The sequence below is a fragment of the Babylonia areolata genome, chromosome 20, assembly GCF_041734735.1.
Source record: "Babylonia areolata isolate BAREFJ2019XMU chromosome 20, ASM4173473v1, whole genome shotgun sequence".
NCBI lineage: Eukaryota > Metazoa > Mollusca > Gastropoda > Neogastropoda > Buccinidae > Babylonia > Babylonia areolata.
The window spans coordinates 30,652,869-30,676,186 of NC_134895.1; the positions used below are offsets into that span (position 1 = coordinate 30,652,869).

Consider the following 23,318-nt stretch of genomic DNA (forward strand, 5'->3'; position numbering starts at 1 on the left):
TAACCAGTTCTTCAGTTATTTTATTCTTTCTTCACAAAATGCAACATTTTCCCATCCATCATCCATGTATACACCAGTTCGGAAGAAAGCACCACAGCAGAACATCCAATTCCATTATTCCATGCATCTGGCTAACATCAATCAAAGTCCTCTTGCTCACAGTATTTCTGTAAATTGTATGTTACCTACATATGAACAATTCAAGATGATTTACCACATGGACAATTCAATAGACACTTTTACAACACAGACCAATCAGAAATACTGCAACATGTACGTGTAAGTGTAAAATGTACATGGTCACCTAATTAAAAGTTTCAAATTTCATGTTGTTCATCATTTGTAAAAATATTACAGAAGTGCATCCTATCTTTACCTGCACAAGACATACATTTTCCTGTGCGTTTTTCTACATTTTCCTGTGCGTTTCTGTCATCTTCTGTTGATTAAAAAAACAAAAGAAAGAAAAAAACAGAAGAGTAAAATCTTTCACTGCTCCCACATACATAAAAAGGCTGGGATGAAGAGGGAATGTCTAAGACTTTCACATGCTCTTTTCACATCAAATGTATTATCAAACACCACTGGCCACCACAATTAAAAGTCATGCACTAGCAGCTCCTTGTAACCCTCAAACAGTAAATAACAATGCAATAATTCTTTGATGGCACTGGCTAATATAAAATAATCATCATGAACATCAACTCCTAGTGAATAACAATAAGAAACAAGAACAAGAATAATGGAACAGACAAAAAACACACTGAAAGCAGATCTTTGTAACAGGACACTTGTGAGTCCTTCCATGAGGCAGGGGAAGAGGTCCCCTGAAGACAGAGTGTAGCACATGGTGTGGGAACTCATACCACCAGGCTCTTCAACCTCCATAAGGGATGCTCACACAGCAGTAAGGCAGGCAGGATTGGTGACCTGCCTGCTTCTCTCGATGAATGATATGGATACTTATATAGCACCTATCCTCGGTCAGAGACCAAGCTTTAAGCATTTTACAAAACACAGTCTCATTTGCACCACAGGCTGCTTACCTAGGTAGAACCGACTGACAGCTGCCATTGGGCATTCATCATTCGTTTCCTGTGTCATTAAATCAGATTACCAGCACAGACACACTCAGACATGTAACATTTTATGTGTATGACCATTTCGTTTATTTACCCTAAACTGTTTTGTTTATTTACCCCAACATGTAGGCAGCTATACTGTGTTTTTTGGGGTGTGCATGCTGGGTATGTTCTTGTTTCCATAACCCACCAAACGCTGACATGGATTACAGGATTCTTAATGTGCATGTTTGATCTCCTGCGTGTGCATACACACGAAGGGGGTTCAGACACAAGCAGGTCTGCACATATGTTGACCTGGGAGATCAACAAAAAAACTCGACCCTTTACCTACCAAGTGCCATTACCGAGATTCAAACCTGGGACCCTCAGATTTAACGTCACATGCTTTAATCACTTGGCTATTGCACTCGTTTCTCAACACATCAAACAGCATCCTGATGGGTGGGGTTGGGGGGTTCTGTGGGTTCTTTCATGCCTGCTAACAATCGCTGAGTTGCAATTGTGTTACCTGTACCACCTCCCTGACCAACCATGCTCTTCTAGTTTCCTTATGTAAGAGAAGCTGAACAGACTGGGCACAACTGATTCAATGTCAGCAAGAAAATACAAGCACCACCAGGTGTTCATGTGGCACATCATGCAGTGATCATCCAATGCAATATTCATGTTTGTAAAGTTTGTAGGCTTTTCTGTTTTGCAAAACAATTACCTTGATCTCTCAGCATGTTTATTACATCAATGTCAGGAAAGGTCCGACTCAAAGTACCAGTCTACCAATACCACATGGAGCTGCAGGGAAAATGTCAACTCTGACAAACATGGATACAAAAGCACATGCACACACACCAACTGGGTAATTAAATAGTCTAACTTTGTTTAAGCACATAAGTCCATAATTAATGTCCAATTTATCACATTTTAGAAAACAAATGCACATCTATCATGAATTTTCTCTTTGCCTTCTACTTTCTGGCATGTAAGTATTGGACATAAACTGTTCAACAGCTATGTTTGAAGCAATGCCCTCTTTGATCAATCGCAATATCACCATTTACAACCAATCTAGCACATACGTTCTTTTGAAGGTGATGTTACAACTATTGAGGTAGAACTTAATATGCTAAACATTTCATTCCTCACACACAACACAAAACCAGAGATGAGATTCTAAAATTTCTCAATTTACTCTAACTAAGGGGTAAGGTGGGTAGAGGGTTAAATTGAAGATCATTTAAAAGAACAGTTTTGAAAGGTATGCCTAAATGGTAGGGTACAGTGGCAGGGTCCCACTGAGTTGGGGTGGTTAAAGGGGGCAACGCCCCCTAAAACCAAATTTAAAATATGGTTTAAAAGGCACTTGGAAGGCTCTCCTGCAATCAAAAATTCTACCTAAAAAAGTACTTAAAAGGTACATGGTGAATGACTGAATTTATTTTTTCTATAAACATAGATACAAATAAACTTGTCAGACCACAAGCATAATCTTAAAAAAAAAAAAATCTGGAATGGTGTAATTACTGTAAAATAACATCTTAACTAAGAGAGAGTAAGTGTGTGTCTTGTTTTGAATGCAATGCTTGTGTGTGTGTGTGCATGTGCATGCAAGTGGGTGTTTCTTCAATTTAGCTCTGTATGAGTGTGTGTGCGCATACTCATATGTGCATGTATGTGTGTGTGTGAGAAAGAAAGTGCATGTGTACTCTTTTCAATACAACTCTCTGTGTGTGTGTGTGTGTGTGTGTGTGTGTGTGTGTGTAGGTGTGATGGTGTGTGTATTATGGGTGTGTATGTGTGATGTGTGTGTGTTTCCAGTTTTACTAAATGTGGGAGTGCGCACTCACATGTGTACGTGAGAGTGAGCAAAAGAACAAGAGAGAGTGTGCATGTGTGTTTGTATATGTGTGTGTGTTTTCAACTCTGAGAGTGAGCACTTGCATGTGTGAGAGAGAGAAAGGGTGGAAAGCTGCAGGAGTGACGTTGTAAAATATAAGAAATAAGACAGCGGCAATTGTCAGTGAAATGTACTGACATCCAAAAAGAGAGAGAAAGACAGCACACACGCTTAACAAAACAGAATACTGTATACATACGTAACACAGATAAATCTTTGGTACTCCAGCTTTTGATGCCAGCTCTAAACGATTTTTATCATCTGCAGTCATGATGTGTACTGCCACATCATCAAGTGATGAAATTTCAGCACAAAAAAGCACTGTTGTCAAATATTTTTGTTGCCCCACATGTGCAGAGGTTCTTGACTTTTGCTGAATGAACAGTGTCAGCCCACACACCCACTGCCCTTGGAACTAACATATGTATGTGTATGTCTGTGAGTATGTAAGCCTTTTGCTTTTTATAGTGGCTTCAACACATGCCACAGAGGGATTACCTTCTGTCATGATCAGCATATTGACAATTGCAGGCTTGACTTCAATTAGGAAACTTGTGACTCCAAATTACGAGGTCTGACAAGTGACTTTTTTCAAGGCCTCTTCACTATGTAGTCAACAAACAGAGGATACGGACAAAGCTTTCAAAAAAGCACGTTTGTCTATGACCCATGCATACAGTGAGAATAAAGCATGGCGGTGAGTGTTGTTTTCAAACAGGTTCTCTCAAGCATACAGTTTGCTGCATTTTGAACCAAGTAAGAATCCAAACCACTTGGGAATACTGATTGACACACAAGTCCGATCAACTCAAAAAGAACCTTAATACATACATATACCTCTTGATTTTCTCAATATATTTACACAAATCTCAGGATTGACCAATTGGGCTCTCAGATTAACAGGTTTCCAGTAAATTCACAAAAAAAAACCCTCATCTGTGAAAACACAGATGTAAAAAGAAAAAAAAATTTGGTCACAGGTGTTAATCAAACCACACTATCACATTCTTTTCTTCTTTATCAAGACTTCTGTTTTTGATTAGATACTAGAGTTTTTCATTATTATGGCGTCTGGTTTTTTATTTCTGGAGCTTTTCCTTGTTATGAATTCTGTTTTTGATTTCTAGGGTTTTGTTTGTTAACACTGATATGTTATAAATAAAGACAGTATCATTATGTTTGGGCAATACAGTAAGTTCATCAGTCTCTGACTGAACAAGCAAACTGTCACTGGCTTCCAGCTATTTTCCCCACAACGTCTCAACCCTAAGAATGTTGGCAATCACAGGGAAATCATTGTGCCACTAACCAGTACCATACATCTCTGCACTGTCTATGTATGACAAAGGGAAAATAAAAGTATTCTTTATGCATCCTCCGTCTCACTGGTTCCAGAATCTTATCTTTCATTGCAATAAGCCCAGCTGATCACACAAGGCCATATCAGGGCTGATATACTGTAAAGATCAGACACAAAAACATGAATGGAAAAAAAACAACAAGGAAAACAAGAGAGGCAAGGCCTTCAAGACTCACTTGTGATACACTTAAAAAAAAAAAAAAATCTAATCGTTAAAATGTGTTCTGTATTTGTTATCATAAAGCTTCGCGTTTAAAAAAAACAGAAAAAAAAAAGAAGAAAAAAAAGAAGTCCTAACCATATTCGAACCCCGCATGTTTGGGTGAGAAGAAACTGCCTTATCCATTACACTATCGTGGCTCCTTAACTGATGTTCTAAAATTTAACATTTGAACATACTTTTCTAAAGGGCGATAAATCAATTGCGGTATTCGCAGTGAGAACGCTGTGTAAATCATATTATTCTGGTGTATCTTGGGCATTCAAAAAATCTTTAAGGGCAATAAAAAATTCTTTTTAATGGCTATCGCTGCAATCACACTGCAACATTTAGCCGTTTTCACTAGATCTAGATAGATGTACAAGTTTAGTTACACCCGCCAGGAATGTAGTACGACACAGTCGATTCAATTTCTCTTTTATGTTCATTCTAGTTTTATAGTTTTAAGGTTGATATGAAAATTTAGTATTTTGTTAAACAAATAACATGTAGAGCCAAGTACAAGTACTTCTAAACGAAGAAGTGAAAATGACTTCATTTTGAGAAAAGTCAAGACTGGAAATTTTTTCGTTTCATCGTGATCAGTTCAAGGGTATTAACTCGCATGGTTTACAATTTCTAACTGTGAATTCCGACTGATTCTGTGAATATTTTTATGGCAGTTTGGGGCATAATCCAGTAAGTGATGAGGCATTCACAAACCTTTCTCTGAATAAGTATTTAACGGTCTCCTTCTCCAACTTTCCATGAAGTTATCGTGTATTGTCCATTGAATATAGGATTGAACGGGCAGGTCAACAACTTGAAACAAAATGGCGTCGTTTGCGTTCGCGAAGAATATGAGCATGCGCTTTGAATGTGTATAAATATGTGTACACAGTTGATCTTTGCCCATGACCTTCAGGGCTCAGCCAACAGATCTGTAAAGTCCACTCGTCATATTGATTTTAGTATTTTCCGAAAAAGACCACTTGGGTGAATGAACATAGTGAAAGCCCTGTACACTGAGAGTAAAACACACAAGTTTTTTATGTATTGAGTATAATTTCAAAATGTAAAGTTTAAGATGAGAAAGATCAATTTAAAGCAAACTAAGTCCCCTAGCATTAATTACAGAGTAGTTTCCCTTTTTTACTATCTGCACCAAAACATTTGCAAAATAAATAAAACTTCCATGCTTAGCAAAAGAAGTTCCTGTTTGAACAAAAAAATTATAATAATGACTGTTCTTGTTGTTGTGTCAGAATATCAGATCAAAGCGCCAAGTTTAGAGAATAAAAAAAAAAATATATAAACAGTAAATGCAGTTTGCATATAATTAGGCTTCATTTTTTATATTTTTTGGTGCCCATCCCAGAGGTGCAATATTGTTTTAAACAAGATGACTGGAAAGAACTGAATTTTTCCTATTTTTATGCCTAATTTGGTGTCAACTGACAAAGTATTTGCAGAGAAAATGTCAATGTTAAAGTTTACCACGGACACACAGACACACACACACAGACAACCGAACACCGGGTTAAAACATAGGCTCACTCTGCTTACACAAGTGAGTCAAAAAACAAGGAAAACTAGGCAAAGTTCAGTCACATTCAAACGCATGAACCTTGGACGTGTCTCTGACATTGACTATTCTGTCTTTTTTTTTCACCAGAGGATTAAAAAACAACAACAAAAAACGCAACTAAAGTGAACATAAACATAATTACACATAATACAAAAATTATATATAACAGGCATACAAGACCAAACATTGCCAACGAGCTACTCACAAGTCTTAGGCACAAAAAAGAATACAACACAGAGTGCCCAGTTATCAAGTTCAGAGGACAAACACTGTTCAAGGTTTTCTGTATTAAAAAAAAAAAATATATATATATATATATATATCTATTAGTGAATGGACCAGCAAGGCAGAAAGTAAGAAAGTAAAGGAAAAATCCAGAAACAATGGTGATAGAAAAGAGGAAAATTCCAAGAGGTGGGGATAGTATTTATAGTGAAAGAGCCCCTGGCTTCCCCATGGGGGGAGGTTATAGGACCAGACACACAGGTGAGCAAAGAGAGGGGACATGGAAAGTACTGTAAGGAAGTGTCCATTGTTCCATAACAAATGATATTTTCCCTCCCAAACAATCAGTATCTACAGACACATATATTACTATAATCTGCTTGATTCAACAGATCTGTAGTGAATTCACATTGCAGCCTTTTGTAACTTTTGTACAATATGCAGTCAAATCTGTTGAAATCCATGTTTTAAAACAGTGTGTACTGTTGCTTCTTTAGCTCCTTGTTAATTGTAGGCAATTGTCATTTTCACTTTAACAAATATTATCTTTTTCTTTGGTTAGTCCTAACTAAGATCTCAAAACGATTCCTGAAATAAAAGAAAAAAAAGAATTTTTTTTTTTTTTAAAGTTTATATATGTTTTTAAGGATTTATAACTCTTTCCACCCAATACCCTCATTCCCTACCTAGGCCATTGATCTACATCTGATAAAAAATATATTAAAAATCCTTCCATAAACACACTTTTGCTGAAGCCTTCACACATACAGAACCTCAAACTGTAGTCAACAGTAGCAGACACAGTAGTGCACAAAAACTAAACAACAATTTGAGAACGAACTGGTTGATGCTTCAAAGTAAACACGTGGGGATGGAAACCATCATGAACACACAGATCTGACATGATGAAAACATCACAAATGGACCAAGTGGAGAAGACCAAAACAAAATAATGGCTAACAAGATGTTGTCAACGCCTGTCTCGGTGTCTGTGACGGTCTCTGTCGTGATCCCTGTCCCTGTCTCTGTCACCCCGGTCTCGGTCTCGGTGTTCTCGCTCTCTGTACTTGCTGACGCCATAGGTTGTACGTCGAAGGAAATCATCTACATCGCGTTCATACTGCAACAGTTTCAGTGTTATGAGGGGACACAATAGTATGTGATTTAAAAAAAAAAAAAAAAATTCAATCCTTAATGTATAACAAAAAAAAAAAACAAAAAAACAATCCTTAATGTATAACAAACACTGAACATGAATCTTTTACAAATGTGCGACTTCTATTTTTGCACAATCACACTGCTTCATTACAAATGCATTAAAATGTTAACACTTAGACCAAGTAGACAAAATATAAGGGCAAAAGACGCAACTCTTACGGAATTGCAATACACTGAATCTCACCACTAACCATGCAAAAATCCTATATCCATCTTCAAAGCCACTTTTTCTCACACAATCAGAACAGCTATAAAAGCTTTCTGGCAAAACAATGCTGCACAATTTTTTTAAGCAAACAAAGCAACAAGAAGAAATACCTCATGAAAGAAAATTGCCCTTCAAAAGCATGTAACACAGGTAACTTTCGCAACTCCCAAATTTTAGATTTAGTGGAAAAAGAATCCTTAACATCCCCATTCCAACTGTACTTTTAAAATCTCCTATATCACAAAGGTTCCCCAAATCCCTCTCAAATTAATGACTATGAAGTTTGTATGAAATGGAAAAACAGAGCTCACAGATCGCTTGCTGTCACTGCGAGGCCTAGAGCTGGAAGCCAAGGACCCAAAGTCCTGGGCTGGGTAGTCACGTGATCGGTCACTGTAGCTGGAGTAGGCATTCAGAGGTGGCTCATAGTAGCCTGGAGGCTGTTCAGATAACATGTCATGATCAAGTCTTCATGGAAAATAGGTAGAACTATGTTCTGATAAAGATGATGCGTAATTCAAGCTAAACAAAACAAAAATCCTTTTTTCAAAGCAACAACAACAACAACAACCCCCACCCCACCCCCCAAAACACACACACACACACACAACAGGCAATTCATGGCTATGTGTGATTCCTGCTGAACAACAAAAAATCTGAAAATGTGGGAGGGGTTACAGTATTTAATAAAATCAATCCAAAAATATTTTTGCTCATTATCAGAAATGCGTGTTGAACCAAAAGTTGTGTGGAGGACACAGAACATTTCCAACTAAAGCAGCCCACCTCAATCAGCATTTCACTGTTTTACCATTGTCATGTAATACAGATCTATCAAAGTTTCAAGCTTTCCCTGTCTGTTTCACCACTTTCTGACTTCCTTGCACTGTTAAAAAATCTCCAAACACATTTTCAGACATAACATATACAATAATTGCAACAGCCTATCTATGCCTTAAATATCATTTTAAAATTGGTTTTGGTTGAGTGAGATCCATTTAAAAAAATTATCATCCATTGTATATTCTGACTGATGTCTCATTTATACTTCAGTCCACCTGGGAAAAGAATACCAAAGCATCAACTTTTTCTGGTCCTCCCACGGGCAAAAAAAACAACATCAACTTTTTCTGGTCCTCCCACGGGCAAAAAAAACAAAACAGGCAAAAAAACAGACTGGCTCATATGAGGTCACCATAACAAAGGAAAAAAACCCATCAGTTTCTGGAATAACATAGAACTTTTTTTGGGGGGATACAAAGGAGGGGTGCTGGGGAGGGGTGGAGAGAGAAGGGGTGGAGGATCAACTTTGTCAGTTGTTTTTTTGTTTGTTTGTTTGTATGAAATCCTGCAAAAAACAATACATGTAATTCAGAAGGTTATACTGGTTTGCAAAACCCATGTACTAATACATGATCTCTGGCCATTCTAAAAGCAATAAAACACTGAAAGATGTCCCATAACAGCATGTATACAGCTAACATTATATTGTATTCACTTTTGCACCTCCACCATGAAGCATCTAAGCACAAAACAGGCCACTCTTACATATCAAATACTGCACCTTGAATTACTTTCAATTAACTTTTAATTCTATTTTTACACTACAGTTAATGGAGAGGCCATAACAGGGCTGAACAAAAGAGACTGATAAAATTGTCAACTTCATATCTGATGTACAAAACATACAGTGAGAAACACAAAGACTTTCTGAGCAAAAACATTACTCAAGAAAAAGAAAAAAAATCTTGCTAGTCAGTGCCATGTAGAACCAAAAAAAAGAAACATAAATTATGCACTATGACAAAATACGGATGAGAGAATGCTGTTTTTTTCTTTAGCATATGCATTCAAACTGACAATGATATTTAGGAAAATCAACACACACACATAAACCAGACAAAACAAAATGCAGTTAGGTTCCAAAAGCAACCCGTAAAAGAAGCTGTAGACTACACAAACATCATGCCAAGGTAACACTGAAATAGGTACTTTAATTGTTCCTTATTATTTTTCTTTCTTTTTCCCCCATTGGGTGCACATCACAAAGAGGAAAGATAGGATACACAATACACTATCAACCTCCATGTTTCACCAAGAGTAGTTAAGTTATCCAATGTATAGAAGCATGGGAGAATTTTTCAGTTGACACTCTTCATCCAACCCATTAAGATTTATAAATAATAAACAAAAACACTTTATCAATATCTCACCAAGCTCTTAAAGCATGACAATCACAAATCATTATTAAAAAAACAAAACAAGACTCACTTGTGAAAAGTGGACAAACATAATTGTATTTCACAGTTAATATACAAGGATATGCTAGGTTTCTCAAGTTATGGACTGGGAGAGTGGAGGGGGAGAAGATATTTTTTTTTAAATATAAAGAAAACAAGGAAGAAAGAGACTGAAAGAAAAAAAAATTTAAATTGAAAGTAGTAAAAGAGAGTGGAAAAGCGTGATATAAACAAAATATGAACAATGACAGGGAATAGTATCATTAAAAATGTGTTTTGTAATAAATATTATGAACTCTTAAAAAAAATTAAAAAAAGAAAGAAAGAAAAAAAGGCGGCTTACATGGATAGAATCCTGTGCTCTCAACTGCACAGGGCCAAAACACATCTGTTCACTCACACCGAAAATAATTATTCAAGCTTATGTTTTCAGTGGAATAAATTGTTAACTGTAATCAAAGAGATATAACAATTTAAATGATTTTATGTTTATGTACCTCAATTATCTAATTAACTTCTTCAGTGTCCCATGATGTATATATATATACCCATGAAAAATGCATAATTATTTGACCCATGACAAATGTATATATTTGTACCAGCCGCCATGGCGAAGTGGTTAGTGTCGCGGACTGACAGCTGGGAGGACGTTGGTTTGAATCCCAAAGGAGGTGGGCCTTGGCCAGCTCCTACCCAGAGCTGAGTGTGCTACAGGCTTAAATGGGGAGACTGGGACCACACAGTTGAGTGTCATCCACTTCACGGATGTGTCTTTGGGTGTGCTGCTCTAATTACCTGACCAACACTCAAGTGTCTGTATCTCTTGGGCCTGGTCAACGCCAGGATATCATTATTACAGGAAGCGTAGAGTGCAGCCTTGTCACACAGTCCCAAACCAAAATGGACCTCCACAGCAAAATCATTGTCATTGTCATCCTCCTCCATCATCATTAATATAAACAAAACAGTCTCAAAGTGGCCTTTCATGCCCTGCTTTCATGGTGACCTCAGTTTCGATACCCCTCCACTTCTGTGTTGGGGTGAGTCCTGTCAATGTCTTCAGTGTCACCAGATTCATAGGGGGCTGTTGTTCGGGGGACGTGGTGGCAGTCTCCACTCTGGGAGGGATGCTCACTCAGTCTGGCATTGCGACTAAGCCATTATTGTCATTAGAAAGGGGCTTAGTAGGTGGTGTCCTAAGTACGTTAAATCAGAATAGGCACCACTGAACACCACCAAAGTAACTCAGCAGCAGTGCAGGGTCTCCTCTGGTGTGTGGCCTCCTGGCGACCTAACATCAATCGTTCCCTATGGACTGCCGCTGCTGGAACTGTGACGGATGAACCCGGCTGTGGCCGTGTATGGGGGAATCTAAATGAGTGGCGTGGGAGTAATGCCACTGAAACAGTGCAGATGATGGGGCAGCAAACACAATACACACACACACACACACGCACAATTTGTGTCATTTCAGGATTTTTCAGTTACATTTCTTAGCTGATGTGTCTAACAAACCACCAGTCAGAAAGCTTGATATTAACCATCAGCCATGAGGAGCAACAGCCGCTCACACTCTGTACAGTAATTACTGGATGTTATTGTCAGTACCCCTCTCAGAATCTTTCAAGATGGCGAACAATAAAACACAAACTGGCTCAAGTGGCATCACCCAGGATGTTGCACAAGGTTTTACAAGTCACTGAAGACAATGCAATTTGTACCTGTGGTTATAAAATCTCATCAGATGGTTCACTTGCAAGAATGAGAGGGACGATTTGCAAAAAAGTGTGGAGGGTGGAGTTTATTGTAGAGCTAAATGTTGCAATAAAAGGAAATGGAGAGCGGACAGGAGGCCAAGAGTAGCTCTGCAGCTGACCTAGAGTAGATCTCAAAGACAACACATTCGCTCATTCAGGGCAAGGAGGGAGGGAAGTGTTTGATGACAGGGGTGGAACAAGGTCGTGCATATCATGTCACTGGAGAAGCTTGGTTTTTAAAAATCACGCTGGCATTTCAAGGAAGAGGATCAGCTATCGCTTGCAGGCGAATTCTGAACTGTACTCAACCCCTTCCCCAGCACTGCGTGCCAACTGGGTCACTGTTAACCTCTTTGATGTTGTCTGAAATTGAGCACAAGGTGTGTGTGTGTATGTGATTTCTATTTCTCTTGAAAAAATGAAACTAAAGGAAACAATTTGCTGACTACATTTCTACAGCAGTTGCCAAGAAAATGAGTGAATGATAGGCTGAAAATGTATGGATACCAGCACTTTAGATTATAACTCATGACTGTGTGTACATAAGGCATGGTGACATTTAATTTTCAGTTTTAAATTTCATACATTTTCAAGGTACATTTCTATTTATTTTCTGATGCTTTTACTAACAATCTTTAACATGTATTCAGAAAGAATGTGAAATTTGTTTGTCTCAAATTTGTGCCTCACTCATTGCTAACCAGTGTGTTAAGTAAGCTTTTGAAAAAAAAAAAAAATTACATATAAGACGAAAATGTTTCCCTATGTTTTCATTTTAAGCCCTGAACAAATGCATTCGCACATGCGTACACACACACACACACACAATGTGAATGCAAGAGACACAGTGCCCATGAACAACATATAGCGGACATTGGTACACACCCATCAAGCATTGAATGAATTGAAAATTTTCCATCTGAAGAAAAACACAAGATAATTTTGACTGATGTACGCCTGATACGTAGTCCTTTGTGTGTGTGTGTGTGTGTGTGTGTGTGTGTGTGTGTCATGTTCTACTTTTTGAACTGAAAAAAAAATAAGAGAAAGGGAGAAAGAAAAGAAAAAAGAAAAAAAGTAAGACTGATTCTAAGTTTTGTACACATAATAGGAAGAGTTTGTATTATACTCCATGTTTGGTGATACATATACTTAACATGTCAAACTGATAAAAACTAGGCCTATCAGGTGATACATATACTTAACATGTCAAACTGATAAAAACTAGGCCTATCGGTTTGCTCTGCTTGGCCAAATTTCGCGCAGCTAACAGAGCCCAGTCTGCTCTTGTATGATTTGTACGGCATCCTTCCGTATTACTGTCTTTTTTAACAAGCCCAAAAATCAGTAAATGAAAAGTGGTATTTATTTTATAAATGCTATTGATTACTATGACATAGTTATGGAATGCTGGGTATTGGTTTGATTATTTCCATGTTATTTAGTTGATTGTATAATTTATATACAAAATAAAACAGTGGTCGACCCAAGAAAGTCTGGGGTGAAAAAAAAGAAAAAAACAAACAGAAGTAAGCTTCCGACTATCAAAAATTGATAATCTGTTCATTTTCCTTTCAGAAAAGTATGGGTTATGTATATTTTATTGCAGTGGTTTGTGTGCTAGAATTAAAAAAATATATACATTACCCATCGCAACCAAAACCCACCTGGTAAATAGGAAGCATAAGTCAAAAGAATGCACGGCACTGAAGTGGTTAAGACATTTTGTACTTCATGGTAAAGAAAAACAAAACAAAAAAACCCAAAAAAACAGCAAAAAAAACATGTTGCCATCACCTCAGGCACACCAAAAGTTGTTTGCTGGAAACAGAGGAATTCTAATGATCAGCATTTAATTTTATAGACCTGTCAAAGTTTAGAACTTGCCATGTCTACATCAAGACTTTTGACTTTGACAAATCATAAACAGAGATGCCAAACCCCTTTCACGTGTTTGTGGGAACAATTAGGAAAATTCTTTTGAATTTGGTTGGGACAACTTGTTCACATACGCGAGTCAAAAAATTATATAACAAATGCTATTAATCAGTGTATCAGTATGTTACATACAAGTGCTAAATTTTGTGAATAAGAAAGAAAAATGTAACTAACTTTTTTTGTGAAAATATTTGATTTTTTCTTGTGCCTTCCCATAAGTTCAATGTCATTTTAGTTAGAATGTGTGGAGAGAACTGACTTTTGCTATTTCAAGCCAAATATGGTGTCAATCGACAAAGTATCTTTAGCTAAATTTTGTGTAAATTGACAAAGTATTTCCAGAGAAAATGATTATGTTTAAGTTTACCAAAGACACAGACAAACACACACAGATACACAACCAAAACACCAGATTATTACATAGGCTCACTTTGTTTACACAAGTGAGTCAAAAAGTATATGGCAATTAATATATAAACTATATTATCTATATATCCTAGATACATGCACATCTGCTGATGTCTTAACCTAACCCCCTGGTATCTATGCATATATTTTGTATCAATACAAATGTACAACAACAAACAAACAAAAAATTAGTAAATACATATGTTAAAGACCCCTTGCCTTGATATCTGTGCATCTGTAAAAGATTCCTTAGTATGTATGCATATGTAAGACTGGTATCTATAAATAAAAATAAACATCTCCTGATATACACCAACCCTCCAAAGGAAAGAATAATGCTGCCTAAATGGTAGGGTTAACACAGTCATGCAAATGAAAACCAATACAGAAATACGAACATTAGAACACATCAGATGTCAGAAAAAGGTAACAAAAGAAACAAGATGACCAATCCATAACGAAAATACACGGTCTATCAAGCACACAGGTACCACTGCAAATCAAACTTTTCCATGATAACTATGTATCAATCAACATGCCTGAGTCAGGTGTTAGGTATGCATGCAGTCTTTCATTACAATGTTTGGGAGTACTGCTTGGGCAGAAGAAAGCATGCATCCACTTACAAGACCGAAGGGAGGCATAGGATGTGGAGGAGGCTGTCTCAAGTGAGCATTATAGTCTCTCATGTAGTCTCCATAGGACTGCAAGAAACACATAACACAGCACAACATTGATACAGAGCTGAATGCCAAAGCATGAGTCCTGAACAGGATCAGAATCAGCCTATTTCCACCCAGTCCAAAGCTCTCACAACTTTTCAAAATCTTCAACAGTCAGCTAACTCTGTTTCTACAACCAGTTTATACCTAAGACAAGCACTCAAACAACAGCAAAGAAATACTGACAATACAATTTTTTTGAAAAGCATGAAAAAGAGCATAAACAAGCAGAAACACAATAAAACAGTCAGCAAGTATAATTTCATAAGAATACATCTAATAAAAACACCCCCATTCAACCCTTACCTCGAGTACAGCTGCTTGTACAGTGGTATAGATATACAGTCCACTCATGAAAATTAGCACACATCACATGTGAATTTCAGCCCATGTATACAGAAGAACTTACAAATATTTTTGCGCGGTCAATGATGTTGATACCTCTTTAATTTTCAGTATTTGTACTCTTTCTCCCTCTATGCCTTGCACTTTACATCTATCAAGCAGTCACTTGTGATTAATCAAGTCTTTTTCTACTTGCATACCACTTTCACACACATATACAAACACAAAAGAACGAAAGAAATGTACTATTGCTCCACTACCTGTTCAGTATCAGAATTTTTTTTTCAAAAAGTGCTCTCTCCTTGTGGAATCAGAGGTGTATAAAAAACAAACAGAAAAAAACAGAAGACCCCCTCCCCCCCTACACACACACACACACACACACACACACACTATGGAAGATACTGAAGGACAGTCAATGAATTCTGTGAAGGGACTCTGAATGTGCACCCCCCACACCACCCGCTACTCCACCATAACTTTTGTGCACCAAAAAAGTCTATTTTCACTGAAACAGAGTGACATCAAAAACGAAGACAAACAAAATATAGCTGGGAATGGCATACTTTTTGTCTGTTTATACCCATATTTGAAAATAAAACAGGTATGGGGAGTTTGGTTTTATACTCCCAGTTTGGTTAATATACTTACCATGTCAAACTAAGCCCATAAATTTGCTCTGTTTTTTCTAAATTTCACTAGAAAACTAAAACTAGTAAATGTGTTCTGTAACATCTCATATACAGCGAGTGATTGAAAGGCGTGAGGGAGGAAGTGGGTCCCTCACTCTCTGCAATATCAACGTAAACAGTAAAACAAACAAAAGCGCTTCGAAGATGGTGAAATAGAAATATCAACATTTCAAAACCTAAACAGGGAATATCCTCAAAGGCCCTTAGTGCTGTTAATCTCAACAAGGACAGTTACTGTAAAAGCTTACAACAAAAAGGACAAAATTATGCCAGTATGCCCTGAAGAACTCACAGAGAAATGTACACAGGAAACACCACCGAAGTCAAGAAAACACGCACGAAAGTGATACTGATACTGATGTGATCCTTCCTTGATGACACTGACAAAAACCACACACTTTTAAAGTTCATACTGACAACAAAGTTCAGACAGACACCATATCAAAATACACTAGGAAATTCAGCAGTGAACAGGAACAGCTTTCTGATGCTGGATATTTGTGAGTAAATCAGAAGCATAATCACTTCTGCAACAGGAGGTTATGACAGATAGTTACCCGTAGGCCACCTCTTGCAATTCGTGTCATGTAGTTGCCATAGTTCCCTCTTCTCATGATGTTAAAGCTCATGGGGTTCATTTTCCTCTGTGAAATATTCACAGCAAGTCAAAATCTAACTTGCTTTTGGACAAAAAACATGGCAGTCTGACACCAATATTTCAGATTAACATTTTCTTGCTTTTCTTTCTCCAAACTCTTAACTGTCTTTTCAGTGCTTATACTTCTAGATTCATTCCTATATTAAAACTGGACATTTATAGACAGCCATAAGTTAATTCTCAGTCATACTAAGAAAAAAGTGAATTCTTTGCATAATCAGAATCTATGGCACTATTGTTTAGCCTCAGATCCCATCTCAAAGCGCTTTCAGCAGATATCGGAGGTATACCCTGACTGATACCCTGACTGAAAATTAACACCAGACAGACGTTACAGTCAAGTTGTTAACCAAATTCTGTCGCAAAGATCTGATGGTCCATAGTTCAGGCGCCAGCAGAATCTGCTTCCTAAACTTTCAGGTCCAAACATATATGGATCCACTGATGCCTTAAACTCCATGCATGTAAATATCTGTGAAGAAGGTCCAATAACACCTTCTGAATTATCATGCACAAGCCATGACCAGCTGAACACCATCATCAAAATGGTCACAAATGAAAAACAACAACTACTTGCTGGAACTAGTACACGAGTAGCTGCAACCCACAAACACAACAGATGGTGACTGGCATCTTTGAGGCAAAAATCTTAAATTCAATGGCATAACAAAAAAGGGCTAATGAGAAAAGCACAACAGGTTCCTTTTTAGAAGTTTTCTTTTCTTCTAATTGTAATTTTCTGAGCCAGGAAGCAATTCCAATGTTTACAATCTATGTCAACATAAAGGCATAGTCCTTGAAATAAAACTAGATCCCAAAGGGTTTTCTGATCTGACAGTCACTTTCTTGTCTTTCAGTAACCTTAGCTGCATCCTCAAGTTTCCTATGTTTATTCAGAAGTTGTCTTCTCTCTCCTTGACAGTGTGTTCACAATGACCTTTTTGCCCGGAAATGCATTTTGTAAAACTTTGAAAATGGCATAAAATAAGACCATAAACTAACCAACAACAAGAAACAACAGCATGGTAATGTTCATTCATACACACCCCTTGCATGTATCCATCATGTCTTGGACCACCACCAAACCTCCCTCCTCTGCAAGAGTGAAACAATGATTGCAACATGCTCATAATTTTTCTTACAATCTAGATAACAAAAATTATCTCACCAGCTAAATTCATTTTTCACTGTGCATACTTTGTCTCCTCACAACAAATGAACACAAAACCTAAATTCATCTGTTCTTCATCTTTCACTGAACAAAGCAAGCACAAGGTAATTCTTACTGGGTGTCATTTTTAACAGAGCCATGGTGATGACCTTGTGTGACTATAAAACAGCCTTAACCTCAATACTTATGCTCAATATGGATACCCATCTCAGCTGATTTGGCTAATGGACACAATCATCCTAGGAAAGTGGACGAAGGGGACCTATCCAGTGCTACACTGACTCCACCAGAATGGCATGTTACAGGCAGACAGAATGTCAATCTTTTAAGCCGTATGTCAAAGATAAAATCTGCCTACTCATCTTTTTCTGCTCATATTGTTCCCAGCTGACAACAAAGTCCATTTCAGGGCTATCAACAAAATGTTTACAGCACCCAAAACTGTCACACTGACATGAATAAACCAACATTACACTCAGCTCATGAACCCTTTACAATAGTCTTATCTTGAACAGAAATTTGAACAGAAATTTAAGATTTTTTTATGTTAAAGCCGATACTCATAATAACGAATACTTATTGAGCACCCCTCCCTTGAAAGGAGCTCAAAGCACTTTACAATTAACCTTAAACACACACACACACACACACACACACACACACACACAATAACTTACAAAAGGAAGAGAAAAAATAATGATTTGACACTCAAAGCATAAAACAGATTCAAAGACTCAAAACTATGCCTATTACATTTTTGTAATTACACACACACACACACACACACACACACACACGCATGCATGTGCAGAGTCTGCATGGGTTATAACTGAATGTCATTGGAAAAGGATGAAGGTTTATGTTTTGGTATTTTCAAAAAGATGTGTTTTCAGACCAGTTTAAAAGACTGAAATGAGGGACAGTGACAAAGATCGTGAGGTAAACTGTTCCAGACAGATGGAGCTGAATGAGAAAAGGAAGAATCACTGAAGGATTGGGTTTTAACACGGGGAGCGAGTAGATGATCTGAGTTATTGTGGGTGTGGGTAGGTTTGAATGACTTCTCTCAAATACTGAGTGCCAGCACACGAAATGGAGTTGAACTGAAGGTAAGAGCTGCAACTTCATACTGAATGTGTGCAGAAATTGGTAACCAATGAAGAGAATGCAGAAGATGAGTGACACTGTCAGTCTTTTTGGTTCTAAAGATTAACCTTACTGCTGTGCTATTAACTTTTTGGAGTTTATGTATTAAGTATTGAGGACAACCAATGAGGAGTTAATTACAAAAATCATGTCTAGTCATGGCAAGAGAGCACACCAAAGTTTCTGTTGCTTGAGTAGTAAGGAGATGTCAAATGGAACTGATCTTTTGAATCTGAAACTATGCAGCTTTGCAGAGATTGTTTATGAGTTTCTTCATTGAGAGGTCTGAATTAAACATCACTCCCAGATTTTTCACTGAAGATACAAAGTCTACATCTGAATCTCCAGGTTTAAAAGAGGAAGGTAAGAAGTGTTTATAGACAGTCTGCTTGAAGAAATAATGATAGCTTCAGTTTTACTATTATCTAGTTGCAGACAGAGATGCCACTGGCATTCACCATTCCACTAAATATAAATAAAGCAAAATAAAAACAAAACAACAATTACCATTAAACTTAAAAAGCAAAAACATATATATCTTCTGGGTTAAAAAACAACAACAAAAAAGCCAACAAAAACACAAATACAACTGAACAAAAATGGTGACAAGGACAGATAAAGATGAAAATATTACTTGAAAACACACTAGCACAATATATATATATATATATATATATATATATATATATATATATATATATATATGAAACAAGAAGGTTGGATGGACCATGTGACAGAATGGACAATCGGCAAAAAGTAAACAGAATAATAGGTAAGAGGACATTTCTAATGTACTGAATTTAAAGGCTGAGAAAGTACGTAATACTGTAAATGTCTCAAGTACCCTTGGGGGCTGTCTTCTTGTTGTGATGTTAAGCCATGTTACACTTGAACAATGTGGGCCACAAATATCAAGTGCAAAGCCTGTCTGTTAGCACAGGTTATTAGGCTATGTCTGAAAACTGTTAGACTTAGAGGTCACCTCAATCACTTACACTATGCGTACTGTGGTGACCAGTTTGAATCATTTTTTAGCTTCTTAAAATAGCTAAATATAATTCAATTATGTAAATGGAGGAATATTCTGGTGGAGAAGGGATTCATGTTATTCTTGATGTATGCTTAAGCATAGTGTTCAAAGTATATTAATATTTTATGTTATATTTTGATGGAATAATCTGACATGCCCATTGACTCACCTTGGAGAGCCATCCATTCTTCGATATGCTGAAAAATGAATGAAAAAATTCAAAGATTAAAAAATAAACGTTATATAAATATTCAAAATAAGATCATGGGAGACATGCACCTTTAGACGTACAATTCAACACACCACCCTACACACCACCCTATAATAATCACTCATTATTATCTTACAGATATTTTTACAACAGCTTCTTTATTTATGCTGGCATTGTTGTTAATCATTTATTTTCATTTCACCTCCTGTACAATATAATCTTCACTGAACATTTTTCTAAATCTATGCATTGTTACTTTCACATCTTGCATTTTTCATTTCAAAGAATGGGAACAATCACTATCACCACTGCTGTAAATGTTGTTATCATTAAGTTCTCCTATTATTCATGCACATAACTCATAATTAAAACTACAAAATTGACATCCTTGTTTATCAACGGATAAGACCTCACATTCTTTCTCTTAATTACCATAATTTATGAGGGTAACCTTTGTGAAAAAAACATTTATACGTGCATGTTCATGAATACACACAAACATTTTTTGATTTTAGATTTCCAGGCAACATAGAAATATTTTTCCTTGACACTTACACTCACGTTCCATGTCTCCTCCTCTCATACGTTTGTTCCTGGGTGGACCACCAAAAAAATCCTGTCGATCATCACTTCTGCGCCTCCTTATTGTAAACACGGAGTACAAAAAATGATGAGAATCAGATGATAAAGTATAAACATCTACAGTGCAACTTAGTTTGCATGTTCAATTATCTTTTTCATTCCTGAAGCACAAAACACTGAAGTGTTCATCTTGTCTGATATGCTTGTTTTCTTTTGCAAACTTCACCACATCTCAGAACATGGCATTTTAAAATTAAACACAAGTAATTAGTATGATCATTTAAGAATTTGTCTCCCAAAATAGAAGGAACAAATTCAACCACATATAAAAATACTTCTAAAACAAACAGGAAACCAGAAAGCCTTTCATAAGAAATTTAACATTCCATATTCAGAATAAACATATGAACAAAACAATCTCTCATCCATGAAAGCTGTTAACTTTTAAAATAATGGAAAAAAAATATATATATATATATGTGAAGCACAGTCAGGAGTAATGCTGGTAGTTAACATGTAGGGAATGAGAACATTCCCAAAGACTTGTGAAAATGTGGAGGAAGGTATACAGTTGATGACTAAGTCAGGCAGAGCATGCATTTTGTGTCCAAAGATGTTACACACCCTTTGCTCTAAAAACTGGCACCACTTGATATGCTTTGTATCTTTCTATTGTTCTCCACCACATTTTGTGTGTGCATGCATGTGTGCATATGCAAGTCTACATGCAAATACTGTTGTTATTTCTGTGAATGAGAATATTCCATTATCTGAATTCTGATATACACCCATGTGAGATACATTTGTGTTTACAACCATGAACCAATCACTGTATCATGTTTGATGTTTTCAACAAAAGAGGATGAAAAATTCAGCCTCTATCATTACTTCTAAATTTTTCCCCAATATGTCATGCTTTTAACTGTCATCCTTGACCTTTTTATTCTAAACATGACCATCACTGTAGATGCTTGATGAAAACTCGATGGCAGACCTAATCTCTCTGGTGTTCCTTTCAATTAACCATGTTATGACCTTGACCTCTGATCACAGGCTTCAAATTTCAATTGCAATCACTCTCAACATGGCTAGTCACTACAAAGTTTCATGAAAATTGGATGTAAGACCTGAGCTCTATGATGCTTTTGCCATTTAGCCAGAGGAAGAACTTGACTACCATCCATTCACACTCAAGCTCCTATTTCCAGCTCATTTTTCACTCACATATATTAAATGAAATTGAGCCTATCCATCGACCCGGTTTTCATTTGTCTGCGTGTCTTTAACTCATGACAGTAACATAAAATTATATGTCATTATCAACATCGTCCATGCCTGCATGTATGCATGTGTCAGTGCAGACAGAATTTATGTTAGTTTATTTTCAATGAACCTGACATACCTATCATCATACATGTTGAATGAAATTACAACAGTTAGTCAAGCATTTAATTCAATGCCGTTTGACGAGTTGGTTTGATCCACACTTTGAGAGAAGAACCTGAAACTCATATATCAAAGTTGATGCTTGTGTGCAAGTAGAACAGCTGCATGTTTGTGCACCTTGATTTACAATCATTAAATTTCTCATCAGGCCTGGTGGAAACCAGATTTTTTTTATTACTTTAATTAAGTTAAAATAACACAGTCATACATTCTTTTCCATTCTTTAGTGACCTGCAAGTTCAAGATAAAGTACAATGTAATACACATGTACAAAATCACTTTTTTTTTGTTTTGGGGAGAAAGCGAGAGAGGAGTGGGGGGTGGGGGGTGGAAGACCTTTACTGGGCTGGATGGACAGAGAGGCGGGTAAGTAACAAAACTGAAGCATGCGTATGCCATGAACAGGTTGTTTTTATGTGCACAGGCACGTGAAAACAGATCTCAGGTAAGAAAGAGACCCTATCCTATCTCAAACCCCAGAACAAATACACTGGAAAAGGAGAAAAAGAAAGAATAGAGATTATTTTTTTTCACTGAACGGTGAGGACTTTATCAGTATATGATTGCAAAATAAACATGTATCCAATCTATCAAGGGCTTTAGGCATCTTGATTTTTTTTCGTCATCTATATTCCAGGCAAGACAAAGAAAAGGTGTGTTGAAGGGGAATAATGCAGCCCACGTCCAGTGGCTAAAACAAGCAAATGCTCATGTGTGTATGTGTATGCGTGCGTGTGAGTGGGTGTGGGTGTGGGTGTGTGTGGATGCGTGCATGCATGCATGTGTGTGGGCATGCATGCATGCACGAGTGCTTGCTTATAAAACGAGACAGATGCAACAACTTGGCACAAGCGGGCACATTGAGCAGGGTGAAGGAAAAAAAAAGGTACAACCACCAGAATTTTCATGGAGTGGTGAGAGCCACGTGGGATAAAATTAGTTCCATTAAGTCGATAAACCCATTCAGGACCAAAGAATTTTGTATTAAAAACAAAAAAGTGCTCTTCCCTTGGCAGGATATTTTGAGGATTCTGGAGTAACAATTTTAAAAAAATTCTAGGAGGTACAGAAAGAAAGCTAAGTTTTTGTGACGAAAAATCAATGTGGATTCTAAATCAACACTTTTTTCCCCCTAATTATATTTAATCTAGATAACTAATAGACATTTCAAAGTGAAGATAATAATTTTCATGCATTA

General features: G+C 36.9%; 1 protein-coding gene across 3 annotated transcripts in view; it reads right to left on the bottom strand.

Moving 5' to 3' along the window:
- LOC143295398 (YTH domain-containing protein 1-like) overlaps window positions 1-23,318 on the bottom strand; it is a 58,207-nt gene continuing 34,889 nt past the window's right edge. For all 3 annotated transcript variants that reach the window (XM_076607072.1, XM_076607071.1, XM_076607070.1), the window contains 6 exons: window positions 20,648-20,733; window positions 20,051-20,078; window positions 17,581-17,629; window positions 14,744-14,821; window positions 8,086-8,214; window positions 1-7,468 (listed from right to left, as the gene is read on the bottom strand). In XM_076607072.1, the coding sequence (XP_076463187.1) occupies window positions 7,319-7,468; window positions 8,086-8,214; window positions 14,744-14,821; window positions 17,581-17,629; window positions 20,051-20,078; window positions 20,648-20,733 (520 nt within the window). In that variant the 3' untranslated portion in view covers window positions 1-7,318. The remainder of the gene's footprint in view (window positions 7,469-8,085; window positions 8,215-14,743; window positions 14,822-17,580; window positions 17,630-20,050; window positions 20,079-20,647; window positions 20,734-23,318) is intronic.